General features: G+C 41.4%; 1 protein-coding gene across 3 annotated transcripts in view; it reads left to right on the forward strand.

Moving 5' to 3' along the window:
- The window catches only part of nrbf2b (nuclear receptor binding factor 2b), a 33548-nt gene extending 15097 nt beyond the window's left edge, over window positions 1-18451 (forward strand). The window contains exons 2-4 of one of the 3 annotated variants that reach the window (XM_048550868.2): window positions 1759-1843; window positions 11180-11220; window positions 17322-18451. In XM_048550868.2, the coding sequence (XP_048406825.2) occupies window positions 1759-1843; window positions 11180-11220; window positions 17322-18059 (864 nt within the window). In that variant the 3' untranslated portion in view covers window positions 18060-18451. The remainder of the gene's footprint in view (window positions 1-1758; window positions 1844-11179; window positions 11221-17321) is intronic. The other 2 variants (XM_048550870.2, XM_048550869.2) reach the window with 2 other exon arrangements.

The following is an 18451-nucleotide window of genomic DNA, read 5'->3' on the forward strand; positions in this document are numbered from 1 at the left end:
GTCCCCTGGACATGATGGGTTGTATCCTAGGAATTTAAAAGAAGTAGCTACAGAGGTGGATGATGCACTGGTGATAGTCTTCCAAGAATCCTAAGATATTGGAAAACTGCCAAGACAACAGTCTCTCTTATTCAAAACGTGAGGGTGACAGAAGTGAGTAAGTATAGACCAGTTAGCTTAACATCGGTCATTGGGAACATTTCAGAGTCTGTTCTAAAGGACGTAAAGCAGAGCATTTAGAAATACACAGGATCATGTGCAGTCAGCATGACTTCATGAAGGGGAAATCATGTCTGACAAACGTATTGGATTTCTTTGAGGAAGTGTAAAGCAGAATAGATAAAGGAGAACAGTAGATGTAATACATTCAGAATTCCAAAAGTCATTTGAAAATGACTGCAAATAAGGCTACTTAGTAAGACAATCCATGGTGTTGGCAGCAATACGTTAGCATGGGTAGAGGATTGGCTAACTAACAAAAGAATAAGTTGAAACCTTATGGAAACATAAGACTACAAAGTGTGAAGCTGGATGAACACAGCAGGCCAAGCAGCATCTCAGGAGCACAAAAGCTGACATTTTGGGCCTAGACCCTTCATCAGAGCACTGGAGGTCTAGGCCCGAAATGTCAGCTTTTGTGCTCCTGAGATGCTGCTTGGCCTTCTGTGTTCATCCAGCTTCACACTTTGTTATCTTGGATTCTCCAGCATCTGCAGTTCCCATTATCACGGAAACATAAGACTCTTGAGGGACTTGACAAAGTCGATGCAGAGAAGTTGTTTCCTCTTTTGGGAGATTCTATGATCAAAGGGCTTGATCTCAGAACAAGGAGTCATCCAGTTAAAATGGATGAGGAATGATATCGCTCAAGGAGAGAGTGAATCTGTGAAATTCGTTACTGTGGAGTGCTTTCAAAGCTCAGTTGTTAAGTATATCCAAGGCTGAGATAGGCAGTAAGGGAATTGAAGTTTATGGGAATAAGGCAGGAAACTGGAGTTGAGAATTATCAGATTAGCTGTTATCTCTATGAATACCAGAGGGGACTCAATGGGCTGAAAGGCCTATTTCTGCTTCTACATCTTATGGTCTAATTTTCTGAATCCGAAACCATTTTAGTTTGAAATGTGCAGTTGCAGTAATGGCTTGTGTGATTTCTAATCCAAGACATTATACGTTGTTTTGCAAGTGTAATTCGTATTGGGAGGAATGTATTCATTGCAGTGACAGATTTTCGAGGCATTTGGGTGCTATGTGAAACTGCGATTGAGATGTAGTGCAAACCACAGTGGTATATAACAAAGACTTGGCTTCAGAACATTTCAGAACCAATTTCAATGTTTATATTTGGGAGTAATCACCACTCATAATGTGCAATGGATAATGGCAGCTTTAATTGCCTATTCAAGATAGTGACAAAGTAGCCACTACAACTGAACAGTTTATCCTACCTGGAAATAGGACAGTTTTCACTGAAGTTATCAAGTTTGTGATTGCCATGATGTTCTTGTGATGATCCATTTTACTCCATACACAAATCTGACAAATCTTGCTTCACGATTGACAAATGAGGAAGTGCGATACCATAAGGAGTCTACAAGATCATGCACTTTTAGAGGCATGTATGTCTTTTCTAGCAGTATAAATTAAAATGGCCAGGTTCAGCAACAAGGCTATTGTCTAATAGAATAATAGCTATCATGGTAGAACTTGATTTGAAACAACCCAGTACATCCTGCTTAGAAGTATTGTTTCTTGCAGGCTCACCAGCAGAGCAGAAAGGCGGAGCGTATGCTAGCAGCAGGAAGGTATGCTGAAGCAATTGATTGTCATGGGAAAGCTGCAGGTTGGTGAATCTTTACAGCATATAAAACCAAACCAATAGTTCCTCCAGCTGGTATCCTGAGGAATTTTCAATGTGTAAATGCAAGTTTTCATTGTTTTTGTAATAATGCGATCATATTTCACAGCCTGTGGTTTCTCCTTACATTGTAGACCTGGTTGTCATTCTCATTCTAGTTACTTCCACTAAGAAATCTGCCAACAATAACTTGCATTTATAAGATGCCTTTAATCTAGCAACAGTCCCAAGGTGCTTCGCAGGAGTGGCATCAAACACAACTTGGCATCAAGCCACAAGTGGAGAGGAGGGCAGACTTAGCCAAAGATATGCGGTAGGTTTCAGGGGTATCCTAAAGGAGGAGAGGTATGGAGAGTTTACAGGAAAAATCCAGAGCTTTGCCCATAGAGAGCTGTAGGCACTGCTCCAAGTGTTTGAGTGATTTAATATCAGAGCTGCACTAGAGACCAGGATTAGATGTGTGCAAGAGTTAGGAGGACTGGAAGAGTCTCCAGAAGCAGAGAGTGCTGTTGCACAGGTCCAGGATAAACTTTTGACTATTTAGGTCTGAAGTGAGGAGAAATGACTTGATACAGTTAATGAACCTTTGAACTCTATATACCGGACGGTTGTGGATGCTCTGTCATTGAATATACTTCAGGCTGAGACAGAATTTTAGAACATCATAAGACAATAAGATATAGGAGCAGAATTAGGCCCTTCAGCCCATCGAGTCTGCTGCACCATTTGATCATGCTGATATGTTTCTCAACTTTATTCTTTAGCATTCTTCCCGTAACCTTTGATCCCGTTACTGATCAAGAATCTATCCATCTCTGTCTTAAAGACACTCGGTGACTTGATATCCACAGCTGTCTGCAGGAATGAGTTTCACAGAGTCACCACCCTCTCGCCGAAGAAATTCCTCCTCATCTCTGCTCTAAAGCATCGTCCCTTCTCTCTGTCCAGAGTAGGCAGAAAAGTAAAGTTTAGATTGAAGACCGACTGACTGACATCATGTTGGAAGGGTGGAGCATGTTTGAGAAGTTGAATGGTTTGCTTAAACTCTTATTCCTCATGTTTTTGTAAGCTGTGGAAGGATTTGCAAATTGCTGGGAATTTTAAATTCGTGAGGTTGCAAGACGGGAGAGCACACAGTGATGGGTAAATAGGTTTTGGTGTTGGCTAGGATTCAAGGTGTGAATTTTTTTCAAGGATGTAGGTGTTACTGTCAATGCCACCAATTACTGCCCATCGCTAATTTCCCAGAGGGCAGTCAAGAGTCAGCCACACTTCTATGTGTCTTGAGTTGCATGTAGCCAGACCAGGTAAGGACATCAGATTTCCTTTCCTACAGGGTATTAGTGAATCACATCAAATAGGTTCTAAGGGCAATCCAAAGCAATTACATCAAATTAATTCTGATTTCATTTGCCATATTGTGATTTGAATCTATATCCCCAGGCCACTAGTCTCAGTCTCTAGATTGCTGGACCAATGATGTTATCCCTCTGCCTCCCTGCAATTTTTGATGGGTATGGGTATCGGTTTATGTAGAGCAAATAGTCAGATTTTAAAACAGCAAAGATGCACAGCTCGTGATGCTTGTGGCTAATATTTGAAACCATTATTTATTTTGTCCCATGGGTTTACTCTTTTAGTTAAACTCTATAGATTTCCTTTTTGCAAGTATTTATTCAGTTCCATTTTGAGATTTTCTTCTGAATCTGATACGACCACCCTTTCAGGCAGTGTATTCCATATCATAACAATTCAGTTCTGCTATGGAACTGTCAAGAAAGGGTTTTTTTTTCCTATTCATTTTGTGGGACGTGGGCATTGCTGGATGGCCAGAATGTTTGGTCCATCCCTAGTTGCCATTGAGAAGGTGGTGGTCAGGTACCTCTTGAACTGCTGCAGTCCTCCTGCTGTGGGTTGACCCACAATGCTATTAGGGAGGGAATTCAAGGATTTTGATCCAGTGGCAGTGAAGGAATGGCGAGATATTTCCAAGTCAGGATAGTGAGTGGCTTGGAGGGGAACTTAGAGATGGTGGTGTTCCCATATGTCTGATGCTCTTGTCCTTCTAGATGGAAGTGGTTGTGGGTTTGGAAGGTGCTGCCTGAGGATCTTTGGTGAATTTCTGCAGTGCATCTTGTAGATAGTACACACTGCTGCTACTGTTGTAACAGACTTCATGAAACTGGTGAAATGGGTAAATGAAATTTAATGTTGAAAAATGTGACGTGATACTTTTTGGAAGGGGGTGTTTCTCTGAATGAGTGTCATCTGTGAAGTACCTGACCATTCCATCAGCCTGTCCACATCCTTTTGAAATAAAACAAAAGTGCTGTGGCAACAAGAATCTCGTGGAATTATCCTCCTAGTTTCTATTTATTACCTAATTGTTAAATTTTCTGATTTTGTTATTTACCAGCTTTGAAATTTTGTCCTGTATTCTAATGCATTAATATATATCACAGACAGCAATTAGTGCTAAAAGCTACCTTTTTGGAAAGGGACTAACCATCTGTAGAATAGCTGCTTATGCAACTCTTTTTACTTTTTGTACTTCACCTATTGCCATATCCTCTCTCTTACTCTTCCGTCGATCCTGTAATTTCATTTTTAAAACAGGACTTATTGTAGTATTTTATTGCACATCATTTGAAAGTTCATGCCCACGACATCAACTGCACCATCCTCCTCAACTCTTACTTCATCACAGATCTTAAACAAATTTCTCACACGGGCAACTTTTACACGTCATTGCTGATGTACTAGATTTTTGAGCACGCTTACTCTCTTGTCTCTGTGACAGAAAATAGAAATGTATAAATTCATGATGAGATGAGGATTTTAGAAACCAGCATATCCAATATTTTAACTGTAGTGCTCTTGCAGTTGAATTTGCTTGATTTAAAGTGTGTAAGGGTATTAATGCAGATTTCCAGTAAAAAAAACCCTTCAGTAATTAATGTTAATTGATTTTGAGTTATCTAAGGGGGTTAATTTAGAAGGGTAGGTCATGGGGGGAGAGCTTAAGGCCCCTAGTATGTTGCTTCTCCTCCTCGATGTGGGAAGTAGGCTACAGTTCCAGTGCAGGAGACCAGAACGTGTGCAGGAACAGTCTCCAAATGCAGCTCCTGAAAACTGGGCTTTCAGAGATGGAGCAGTGGCTGTGGACATGGTGGAGCATCTACAAGACTGACAATATCATGGTTAACATGTACAGAGAGGTGGAGACTCTGCTGGCAAAGACAGCACAGACAGGGAGGAATAGATGATTTTCAGTCTGAGAAAGAGGTGTAAGCAGGCAGTGCAGAAGTCCTCCTGATGCTGCTCCCCCAAAACAGATACACTGTTTTGGATACAGCTGGGGGAAATGACCTCCCAGAGGAAAGTGACTGCAGCCAAATTCTTTGCGTATTGTGGTTGGCTCTGCTGTATGAGAGGACGAATAAGTGTGGGAAGGCTAGAGTAATAGGGAGTTCAGTTGTAAGTAGTAAATAAGGCTCCAGAATGATATGTTGCTTCCAGGTTCAAGGATATCTCTGAGCAGTCGCAGGACGTACATGGGAGGATGAACAGTCAAGGGTTGTGGTAAACATGGGCATCATCAACATGGATAAGAAAACAGATGCGGTACTAAAAGCAGAATGTAGGAGTTAGGAAGCAAGTTTTTTAAAAAAACTGCGTATAAATTGACATTTTTCTAGCTACCATCACTTCTGAAGAAGCGTCACTTGACCCAAAATGTTAACTAATTTCTCTCCACAGATGCTGCCAGACCTGCTGACTTTTTCCAACAATTTCTCTTTTTTTTAAGAAAGAGAAGGACCTCAAAGTTACTGATCTCAAGATTTCTGTGTGCTAGTCAGAGTAGAAAAAGCAGATATATCAGATGGATATATGGCTCTAGTTACGGTGCAAGGGGGAGGGTTTTGGATTCTTTGAGCATCGGAGACAGTTCTGGGAGAGGCACGACTAGTACAAGCCAGATGGGTTACACCTGGGAGATGATGGCCTTGGGGAGTTACTGCCCGGCAGTTTGGCAGGGTTTGAACCAAAATGGAAGGGTGTTGGGAATCTGTACAGGGAGACAGAGAGAAATGGGGTCAAAAACAAAAGGCAACATCAAAAAGAGGAAAAGTGTTGGGCCAAGAATTCGAACTGTAGTGTAAAGTCAATACGAACAGGACTAAAAACATTAAAGCAAGATTTAAGGCTTTCTGTCTTCATGTGCAGAGTTTTTGCATTGAAGTGTTTGAATTAGTCATGCGAATAGATATAAACAGCTATGATCTAATTGGGATTATAGAGATGTGGTAACAGGGTGACCAAGGATGGGAACTGAATATCCAAAAGTATTCAGTTTTTCAGGAAAGACAGCCAAAGAGAAAAAAGGGAGGTTCAATTGCATTGCTTGTTAAAGAGAAGATTAATGCAATAGTGAGGAAGAATATTAGCTCCAGTGAAGTGGAATCTAGATGGATTGAGTTTAGGAACACCAGGGCTCAGAAAACTAGAGAGGGATTGTATATGAACCACTAAACTGTAGTGGTAATGCTAGGGAAGGCATTAAAAATGACATTAGACCTGCAAGCAATAAAGGTACTGCTGTAATAATAGGCGACTTTAATCTGTATGTCGATTAGAATCCCTGGATGTGTATGTGATGGTTTTATGGATCAATGTGTTGAGGAACCAACTAGAGGACAGACTATCCTAGACTGGGTATTGTGTAATGAGAAGGGAATAATTGGCAATCAAGTTGTGTGGGAAATAGTGATCATAATGAGATAGAATTCTCCGTTAAAATGGAAAGTGATGGTTGATTCTAGACTACGGTCCTGAGTAAAAATCTGTGGTAGTATAAGGTAAGAGCTGGCTATGATAGATTGAGAAATATTACTTTAAAAGTATCACAGTGTTTGGTAAGCAATGGCAAACAATTTAAGAGTGAATGGAGAAATCGTATCATTCAATTCTTCATTCCTGCCTGGCCCAGAAATAATTGGGAAAGGTGGACTAGCCCTGGCTATCAGGGGAAATTGGGCATAATAATAAATTCAAGGAAAGAGCATACAGTGTAGCCAAAATACACAGCAGACCTAAGAATTGGGAGCAATTTAGATTTCAGCAAAGGAGTACAAAGGAATTAAAATGGAGTGTAAAAGCAAGTTTGCAGGGAACAGAAAAACTGACTGTAAAAGCTTAAGTGAAGCAAAAAAGATTAGTGAAGGCAAATGTAGCTCCCTTACATTGGCAACAAAAAAAAAAGGGAACAAAGAGGTGTCGGACCAACTAAATGTATACTTTGGTCCTATCTACACTGAAGATGACACAAATATTGTCCCAAAATGTTGGGGACTGCAGGGTCTAGTGATGGGAGCGAACTGAAGGAAATCAGTATTAGTAGGGAAATGGTAATTGATGGGATTAAAAGGCTGATAAATCCCCAGGGTCCAAAATTCTATGTCCTAAAGTTCTTAAGGAAGTGACCCTAGAAATAATGGATGCATTGCTGGTCATCCTTCAGGAATCTGTAGACTCTGGAATGGTTCCTACGGATTGGCTAATGTAACCCCACTACTTAAGAAAAAAAAGATAGCTTGGGAAAAGAAAAATGGGCAATTAAAGACATTCTTCTGATGAAGGGTCTAGGCCTAAAATGTCAGCTTTTGTGCACCAAAGATGCTGCTTGGCCTGCTGTGTTCATCCAGCCCCACACTTTTGTTATCTCGCAACATTTAAAAGGTATCTGGATGGGTATGTGACTTGGAAGGGTTTAAAGAGATATGGGCCAAATGCTAACAAATGGGCCTAGATTTATATAGGATACCTGGTTGGCATGGACAGTTGGACTGAAAGATCTGATTCTATGCTGCTTGTCTCTATGACTCTGACTCTATACCAGCCAACCTGATGTCAGTAGTGAAGAAAATGCCAGAATCCATTTTAGAGATTTAAAAGCCGATCACTTGGAAAACAGTGCAGGATCAGACAGAGTCAACGTGGATTTATGAGAAGGAAATCGTGCTTGATAAATCTGTTAACTTTGAGGGATATAACTTGTAGAGTTGATAAGTGGACTCAGTGAATATGGTTTGATTGGACTTTCAGAAGACATTCGATAAGGTCCTACATAATAGATTAGCGTGTAAAATGCACGTGAGATTGGGGTTTGTCTACTGACATTGAGAGAGAACTGATCAGCAGACAGGAAATAAGAGTGGTAATAAACAGGCATTTTCTGAGAGGCAGCCAGTGACTAGTGGAGTACCACAGGGAACAGTGCTTGGACTTCAGCAATTTGCAATGTATGTTAATGATTTAGATGATGAAACTAGATGTAATATCTCCAAGTTTGCAGGTGATACAAAGTTGGGTGAGAGGGTGAATTGTGAGGAGAGTGCAGAGATGCTTCAGTGTAATTTGGACAAGTTGAGTGAATGGACAAATGCATGGCTGATGATGGATAAATGTGAGGTTATTCATGGCAGCAAAAAAAGCAGATTATTATCTGAATGGCGGCAAAATGTGAGGCTGGATGAACACAGCAGGCCACGCAGCATCTCAGGAGCACAAAAGCTGACGTTTCGGGCCTACACCGCTCTGATGAAGGGTCTAGGCCCGAAACGTCAGCTTTTGTGCTCCTGAGATGCTGCGTGGCCTGCTGTGTTCATCCAGCCTCACATTTTGTTGTCTTGGATTCTTCAGCATCTGCAGTTCCCATTATCTCTCATCTCTATTATCTGAATGGCGACAGATTTGGAAAGGGGGAGGTGCAATGAGACCTGAGTGTCCTATTACCCCAGTTGCTGAAAGTAACTGTAATAGGGGGAGGCAATGGCCTAGCGGTATTATCGCTGGACAGTTAATCCAGAGACCCGGATAACATTCTGCCGACCCAGGTTCAAATCCAAACACGGCAGCCAGTGGAATTTGAATTCAATAAAATATCTGGAGTTAAGAATCTGACCATGACCGTGAATCCATTGTCGATTGTTGGAAAAACCTGTCTGGTTCACTAATGTCTTTTATGGAAAGAAACTGCCATCCTTACCTGGTCTGGCCTACATATAACTCCAGACCCACAGCAATGTGGTGACTCTGAACTGCCCCCTGGGCAATTCAGCATGGACAATAATTGCTGCCTGGCCAGCGACGTCCTCATCCTGTTAATGAATAAAGGAGGGAAAAAAAAGGTGCGGCAAGCAATGAGGAAAGTTGCCCTTCATAGCAAGAGGATTCAAGTACAGGAAGAATAATGTCTTGTTGCAGTTGTACAGGGTTTTCACAGGACCACACCTGGAGAATTATGTGCTGTTTTGGACTCCTCATCTGAGAAAGGATATTCTGGCGGTCGGGGGGAGGGCAACAAAGGTTTCCCGGACAGATTTCTGGGAGGACAGGACTTGTGTATGAAGATGGACTGTATAAGTTAGGACTATATTCACTAGAGTTTGGGAGAGTGAGTGCGGTATTTCATAGAAACCTATAAAATTCTAACAGGACTAGACAAGGTAAAGACAGGAAACATGTTCTAATGAGCAGGGAATCCCAAACCAGGGGTCACAGTGTAAGGCTACAGGGTAGGCCATTTAGCACTGAGAGAAGGAGAAATGTCTTCACCCAGTGAGTAGTAAGCCTGTGGAATTCTCTGCCACAGACGGATGAGGCCAAAACTTTGAATGTTTTCATAGAGTTAGATATAGTTCTTAGGGCTAACGAGACCAAAGGACATGGGGATAAAGCTAAGTTGAGTACTGAGTTGGATGATCATCCACGATTGCATTGAATGGTGGAGCAGGCTTAAAGGGCTGAATGGCCTCTTCCTGTTTTCTGTGTCTCTAAGATGAATGAATCTGAGAATGCAGTTTAGGTGGAACTGTTTAAAATTAGTTATGAATGATGTGCATTTTGGAGTGCACAGGTGATTTTGTTGAAGTGTGCAACCCCATTAATATTTTCTGTGGAGCAATGTAAAAAGGACCAATTTGTTTGTCGCCTGGTTGGGAGCTTTCAGGTTGTAGCTTAAAAAGGACTTGGGTAATGAATGACTGTTAGTGGGTGCAGGTGGGACAAATAGTATAAGGAAATTGAAGGAAGCCTTGTGCATGTATCTGGAGAAACTATGTGAAGTGCAGAAAGATATTCCATCACTTTGAGACAGACTGGCAAGAGCTCTGAATTTGCAGATTCGTGTACATTTGTATGCTCTGCAGTACTTCCTGAGCTGCTTCATTATCCTATTGTTCCTTGCTGGTAGAATTAAATTTTAAAGAGTGCAAAATTGTCTCATGGCCATGCCTCTTGGTTTAATGCTCTGATAATATTTAACCAGTAACAGCATGATGCTTTTAAATATATATCCGTAGAGGTGCCTGTGTGTGTTGAAAAATACTAAAATGCAAAGGTTCAATACAGCAGCACTAAAAACAGTTAAAATCACATCACTAACGATGTGCCATGATCAACAGCATTGCCAAGTAATCTTTCCATCAAGTGTAGTAATCTCACAACCAGCATCTACATTTTGGTCTCTTGTTGAGTGATTCAAGAGGAAAATGTTACTGTGGCTCATTCTCACTGTAAAACAAAAGCATAGTCTAATGTTGACACAGTTAAAATACTGTTGTATTTTCATCTTTTGTTCAGGTCTAGCAGTCGCCCTTTGTTGGCCTCACATTTAGGAGGTGCTCTCCCCAAAATGGCAATAATTTGAGACATGAACTCTAATTCACAACCTAATATATTGGCAATAAGCACTAGTGTTTAAACATAATGTTTAAGCTGGAAAATGTATTCTTGGATCACGGATTCTGGAAATGTTTATAAAGCACTGTAAGATAATTTTCTCAGCTTATGATTTGCTCTTAAACCCTTGTATAGACCAGTATTAGCCACAAGCTGCATTGAATCATGCAATTTCAATATTTGCTCTACGGTTTGAGTGAACTTCAGTATCTTTTAGTTAGTAAAATAAGAGGAAGAGAGAGGGTTTATTGATTGTTGTAAATGATTAATAAATGTATTAGTAATCTGTGTGTGTTAAGGTATTTTCTACTGAAATGTCATGCATGTGGATGAAACAAAAGCTCCATAGTCTCATTTTTCGGTCAATGATAAGTATTGGACAAAAAATAATTTTAGTTAAGATGTAATAGTGTCCAAATCAGAAAACAAAAATGTTGGCACAGTCCTGCCATTAGCTGTAAATCCCTGTTTGTTTTTCTCTCCTGGTCAGTTCCATATGTGAAGTGTACTTTTGTGAAGTATGGTCGAATCACTTGATAAAGCCATGTCACTGACATTGGATTTCTTCTTTCCACCCAGATCATCTCGGAGAAGCCATGAAACTAACAGAGTCAGAACAGGTACATAAGGAAATATGAGCCATTCTACAATGCGTTTAGTTCAGCACTGATTCTAGGGAAGTAACTACTCAGCACTGCCTGCCCTGTACTGGTTGTAGTTCTGATCATTTGTGTACCAGTGTGCAGTCTCTCCTGTTTAATGGAGTGTCAGAAATCATCATACTTTTCCTTTCTCAGTTTTGGTCTCTCTTCTGCTGCAATAACTTTCACTGGAGTATAGTTGCCCAGACAATTACGCCATTCGATCCTACATATCACCATTTCCTATGTGTGAGCCGGAGCAATGGGCGATGCCAGCTTATTTGATTTAAGGACATCACAAGAGTTTAATATTATATCTTTATTCGCTCAGAGGATGTGAACGTCACTGGCTGGAACAGCATTTATTGCCTGTCTTTAGTTGCCTTTGCGAAGGTGGTGGTGAATTACCTTGTTAAAACATTGCAGTCTCTTGTAGCCTCTGTTTTGCTGTGCAATGCCATTAGCGAGGAAGTTCCAGGACTTTGATCCAGCAACATGAAGGAATGATAGTATATTTCCAAATCAGTATCGTGAGTGGCTTGGATTGCAACTGCTAAGTACTAGTGACCCCATATGTCTGCAGTTCATATTCTTTTAGATGGTAGTGGTCATGGGTTTGGAAAGGCTGTCCAATGAGCATTGGTGCATTTTTGCAGAGCATGTACATAATACGCACTGCTGCTACTCTGCATCCGTGCTGGAATGAGTGAATGTTCGTAGACATGGCATCACTTAAGCAGGTTGCTTTGTCCATTCAGGCTTCTTGAATGTTATTGGGACTATGTACATCCAGGCAGTGGGAAGTTTTGCTTTATTTCACTCTTGGGACATGGGTGTCACTGGCTGGCCAGTATGTGTTGCTCATACCTAGGTGCTCTTGAGAAGATTGTGGTGAGCCGCCTTCTTGAACTGCTGCAGTCTATTTGCTGTGCATAGACTGACAATGCCCTTAGAGAAGGAATTCCAGGATTATGACTCAGTGACAGTGAAGGAACAGTAATATATTTCCAAGTCAGGATGGTGAGTCATTTGGAGGGGAATTTGTAGGTGATGGGATTCCCATGTATTTGCTGCCCTTGTCCCTTGAGACAAAAGTGGTCCTGGGCTTTTAAAGTGCTGTGTAAGGATCTTTTGGATTTCTTCAGTGCATCTTGTAGGTAGTACACACTGCAGCTACTGAGTGTTGGTGCTGGAGAGTGGATGTTGGTCGATGAGGTGCCAAACAAGTGGACTTCTTTGTCCTCGATGGTGTCAAGCCTCCTGAGTGGTGTTGGAGCTGCACTTATCCAGACAAGTGGTAAGTATTCCATCACATTCCTGACTTGTGCCTTGTAGATAGTGGAGTAGTTGTGGGGAGTAAGGAAGTGAGTTACTTACGACAGTATTCCTAACCTCTGAACAGCTCTTGTAGTCGCTGTATTTATATGGTGAGTCCAGTTGAACTTACGGTCAATGGTACCCCCCAGGATGTTAATTGTATGGGCTTCAGTGATGGTGACACCATTGAATATCAAGAGGTGGTGATTAGGTTGCTTCTTATTGGACAAGGTCATTGCCTGGCATTTGTGTGGTGCAAATGTTACTTCCCACTTGTCAATCCAAGCCTGCATATTGTCTAGATCTTGTTGCTTTTGAACATGGAGTTCTTCAGTATCTGAGGAGTTGATCTCTGGTTCTCTGGTGCTGAATATTATCTAACTATCAGTGAATATCCCCCTTTCTGACCTTGTGGAAGAGAGAAGGTCATTGATGCAGCTGAAGAGGCTTGGCCTCGGACACTACCCTGATGAACTCCTGCAAAGATGTCCTAGAGCTGAGATCTTCCTGTGTGCCATGTATGACTCCAACCGGCCTGGCCCCTGATTCCTGTTGATTCTTGTTTTGCTAGACTCAGTCGAATGCAGCCTTGATGTCAAGGGCTGTCATTCTCACCCCACCTCTGGAATCCAGTTCTTTTGTCCATGTTTGAACCAAGGCTCTAATGAGGTCAGGAGTGGCCCTATGGGAACCCAAACAGGGCATTGCTGAGCAGGTACTGCTTGATAGCATTGTTGTTGAGACCTTCCATCACTTTTTGCTGATGATTGAGAGAAGGCTGATTGGTGGTAATTGGTCAGGTTGGATATGTCCTGCTTTTTGTGCACAGGACGTACCTGGGCAATTTTCCACATTGTTGGTTAGATGCCAGTGTTGCTGCTGTGTGGAAGAGCTTGGCTAGGAAAATAGCAAATTCTGGAGCACAAGTTTTCAGCACAATTGCCAGAATGTTGTCAGGGCCCACAGCCTTTGCAGTATCCACGCAATTCTTGACATATAGAATGAATTGATTTGGCTGAAGACTGGCATTTGTGATGCTGGGGCCACTGGAAGAGGGCACGATTCCACTGCCTTATTATATAGCCAACAGCAAGAGACAATCGATGGTAATCAGGAACAGCTCTGAGCCAATTGCTCCCCAGTCAAGGGAAAAACGTATATTGGAATTGGTGACCATCATTGGCTGCCCTTCAGTTCGGGGATAATGCCTCCTCAGGATGGCAAGTTTTTGCTGAGAATTTTCATGTGCCTGAGCAAGCTGATTCTCACCCCACAGGCATGGCGCACGATGTCAGGAGTGTAGTGGGACCCAGAGAACAGCATTTAGTACTTTCTTTCTCTGCCTTGTACAATTGGGTGGCCAGTAGTGAACTGTATTTAATGTCACACTGGGATCCTTCTGGTATTTCTTTTTATACAATGATGGATTTATTTTAAAATTGCCTTCCATATCCATCCCTCGTTATAAGGAACAACACTGCACCCAAGCTGACTGAAGCAGCTCTGGTATTTTCCTTCTAGCTGCTGCAGAGCAGCAAAGCGCAATGTGTGGGAGTGGTTTGCTGCATGTCTTGGTTGAAATCAATGTGTTCTGTGGAAAAAAAACCTGGAACTAGTATTTTTTTTATAAAGAAACCTTATATTCTCAATAGATTTGAAAACTGAGATTTAATCATGTGTAGATCAGTTATCTACAAAATTCCCTTGAATTTCGATGATACACTGCAGCTGCCAACTGGGGAAGGGGGTTGGATGGTGATATTTTGGGCCCAGATTCAATGTTGCACAGGCAGCAATGTCTGAACTAGAAGGCCAAAACCAGGCTAGAATTGAAACTGATTTCACGTGGCTATGGAACCCTCCTCCAGCAGCTCATTGTTTTCAGAAAGAAAATTTCGGGCTCTTGTTGTCATTTGATACGAAAAAACAAACTGCCTTTGACTGGCCTCTTGCTAGACAATATTCACCATTTGCAAATATAAATGTGTTAGGCACAAAACTGTATGTACTCCACTTGGAAGAGTACTATCATTCCCCAGTATTAGGCCTTTCCTTATTGTGGGAAACATTTTGGCTAACTAGCTCTGATGTCCGAAATTACCTGAAACTGGATAGTTCACTGGAACGCTTTTAAGAAATCTTTAAAGCACAGTGTGTAATATTGTAAATCCAGTTCACTAACCCTGTTTCTTTTCATCTGGAAAATGGCTACAAAGATGACCAATTTGTAACCCCAGCCTTCCTCCAATTCCTGTGGAGTGTTGTCTGTAAGCCTCAGGATGAGACCATTAGAATCTTATTGGGAATGATTGATGTGGTGGGACACAGTTTCACTGTGCCAAACAGCGATGCCTTCCGTGATGGGTCTTTGAGGGAATGTGCATGTGACTGCTTTGCCTTATGGTTTTAAAACATTTTGTTAATATACTTCTGGAGTCCTTCCATTCTGAACTCCTGATCACTTGATGCAGCAGTCAATTTGTACATAGCACCCAGAAAACCAATTTGGCTACCGAACGCACCTCATTAATAGCTCCCTGATTGTTGTTCTAGAGCTTAACCTCTCCACTGGAATGAAATTTTCCTGGTGCTATAGAGGGTAATGCTGCACATAGTAAAAATGTAGCCTCTCCTGTGTCTGGTATGTGTGTGAATCCTGTGCCCAGGTTTGCAGCCATCCGGAGCTCTGACAAACACCACATTGCATAATCACGTGAGATGACCTTTATAGTTGGCAGTCTATTTAAAATACAATAAATACCATGATGTTGAGACTTAGGCTAATGCTGATCAGGTTATTTATAACAAGTGCAGGGAAAGCTGGAGAAACTCAGCAGGTCTGGCAGCATCTTCGGGCGGGGAAACAGCAAATGTTTTGAGTCCAGTGACGACTCTTCACAGTTTGTATATATTTATTTATTTACAACCGAAGCAATGCCCGCTACCATAAGTCTAATAAGTGATGGGTAGCACTGCAATTAAACATTAAAATTCAGAATTTGTTCAGGGGAGGCTGTGTTCCTTTTTAGAATGAAATTTTGACACAGGCTGATCAGTGAAGTAACTTGTCAATGGTAGGATCTTTTCTCACACTTTTATGATGCAAAGTTCTATGAGTGAGGTCCATTTTTAATCCATGTGGTACAGATCTCTGAACAGAGCGGGCAGTTATAGGGAATGTCATAGCTTTTATGCAATTTCTGGATTTCCAACAGTACAGAAGATTAAAACTATTGGGTGGATGTACTCTTGTCAAACACACCGTTTAGGACTGACACATGCAAGGGAACAATATATTTTTGCCATTGACAGATTCCCCACTTCTGCTTTGCTAGTTTTCCAGATCAGACCTCTTAGCCTGTTTCCTTTCATTTGGAAGTTTTATAAAGCAAGACTGCCTCTGTTTTGTACTTCAGATACTGTAAAAGTTGAGCACGTGTTTGGTTTGAGACACAAACGGTTTTACTTCACGTGGAGTGATAGGTACAGAACAGTAGGTATGATCAGCCATACTTCAGTTGCTACAATGTGCATTCGTATAATAGAAGTCCCTGGCCAAATCAGCATTTGACTGCATATTATCTGACGTTAATTTCATAACCTCCGCTTTGAAACAAGTTCAATTAAAGCAATTGTTTCAGAGAGTAGTAGGAACTGCAGATATTGGAGAATCTGAGATAATAAGGTGTAGAACTGGATGAACACAGCAGGTCAAGCAGCATCAGAGGAGCAGGAAAGCTGGCATTTCAGGCCTAGACCCTTCTTCAGACTTTATTTCTGAAAGATGGTCTAGGCCCGAAACGTCAGCTTTCCTGTTCCTCTGCTGCTACTTGGCCTGTTGTGTTCGTCCAGCTGTACACCTTATCATCTCATTTAAAGCAACTTTTTTTTTCAAAACACTTGTACTTCGTTTCTCTAACTAAAGTGGTGAAATAATCTTAAAGCATAACATCCATTCTCTCTCCTAAAATCCTTGTCCTTCCCAAATCCACTACCATCCTCCTCCTTTCAAACTTGACCAATTGCTGAATTTCTTCTGAACAAAATAAGTTTTTATCCTGCACCTGGGCGTTGATCTTCACTGATGTTTCTAATTTTTGAAAATGCAGTTTGACAATCCAGCACCTTGCCACCACATTTTGAGCCTATTTTGTAGTGCTGTTGGGAATACTATCTCAATATGAATACCATTTGGCCCTTGGGAGGAAAGTTTTCCACCTGCTGGGTAGCCCCATCCAGACAGCTTCAGGTTAGATGTGGAATTATCGTTGGCATCTCTGGTTTTGATCAGTGATCAGTCATAAGGTGCAATGTGTTGGTAATTCCTATCCAATACCACTTTCCCCTCTGTATATATCACCTGGAAACTGATGGAACTCATTCACCTGGCGCAGGTGATTGTAACCAGCAGCACTCCCAACTTCGAATGTGCTTACCCAGGTTATGGTACTGTTATAATAAAAGCAAAATACTGCTGGAGATCTGAAATTTAGAAAAACCCAAAGTGATTGGAAAACTCAGCGGGTCTGGTACCATCTGTGCGGAGAGAACCAGTTAATATTTCAAGTCCAGTTGCTCTTCAAAACTCAAGCAAGAGTCATTTGACTCAACATTAACTCTGTTTCTCTCTCTGTAGACCAGCTGAGCTTCTCCAACACTGTTTTTATTAGTGTTATTTGTGTTCTTTTTGATAATTGCCAAAATGTTTATTACTTAGAGACTGCGTTTCCCCAGTAATGAATTATTTTCTTCTGAATGTGCAGGCTTTGTTATCACTGGAGCTGCAGAGAGACAGTCATATCAAACATCAGCATCTAATCCATGAAAGATGGAAGCGACCTAGGAAAGAGGAGAAGTTGAGAGCTCAGATACAGCCAGAAGCAGCAGACGGGGAAACTGATCCCCCGTTACCACTGAAACCATTCTCTGATGAATCTGATGGTCAGAAGACTGTTCCCACAAGTGCAGAAATGAATAGCCTTAACCAGGAGGAATACCTGCGGCAAATTCGGAAGTCCTGTGAACGGGAGCCAGATACTCTTCTCTTTTTGTTGCACAAGAAGCACGTTCCTTCCAAGACCTGTGCAGTGAACAAAGCTCCTAAAGATGACAAGACGAGGATAGAGGAACAAGAGATGAAAATTTCTGAACTGAAAAGACTTGTTGATCTACTTATAGCTGAGAATGAGACACTAAAGAAAGAGAATAAGCTGCTAAAGGCAGAGAATGCGCGACTGAAGAAATTGCCATTGGATAAGGAATTAGACATGGATTCAGACTTTGTGAAATCAGACTTGTGGTGCATCAGTCAACCGTCCGACAATGCTACCAATGCAGGAAAAGCGAAAGACATTCCAATACCCAACCTTCCTCCTTTGGAAATGCCAAGTCAGAACATTTCATTGGATGATCTTCCCCCTTTAGAACTTTCTGAGGAGGTTGTGCGTAACCTGAAAGAACCATTGGATAACCAAAAGGAAACCTCAAAGGACAAACTATAGGGAGCATACTTGCATTAAAACAAAACAGTTCGTTAATAAACAAGTGGTACAGTGCCTCAAAACAGCAGTTCCTGTTCCTGCTGTACGTACTATCATCTGGTGCTGATCTTGTATGTACAGTCAGTGTGAATTTCTCATCCAGATGGCTGGGGCACTGATTATATTCAGGTACTCCACTCCATGAATCAGTCTGTGCCACTCAATGAACTCTTAATGTGATGCAAATTACAAAGCCAATCAGGAACATTATATGTATTTCTACTGTATGATGAGGGAACCAAATCAACAACTTTTATTTCTGAATGATCAGTTTACATTGAAATAATAGGGGTGCATCATTGTATACTTTTTTATTGTTTTCTTTCAGAATAAACCAATTACCCTGTGTGATA

The sequence above is a fragment of the Stegostoma tigrinum genome, chromosome 20, assembly GCF_030684315.1.
Source record: "Stegostoma tigrinum isolate sSteTig4 chromosome 20, sSteTig4.hap1, whole genome shotgun sequence".
In the NCBI taxonomy this organism is placed as follows: domain Eukaryota; kingdom Metazoa; phylum Chordata; class Chondrichthyes; order Orectolobiformes; family Stegostomatidae; genus Stegostoma; species Stegostoma tigrinum.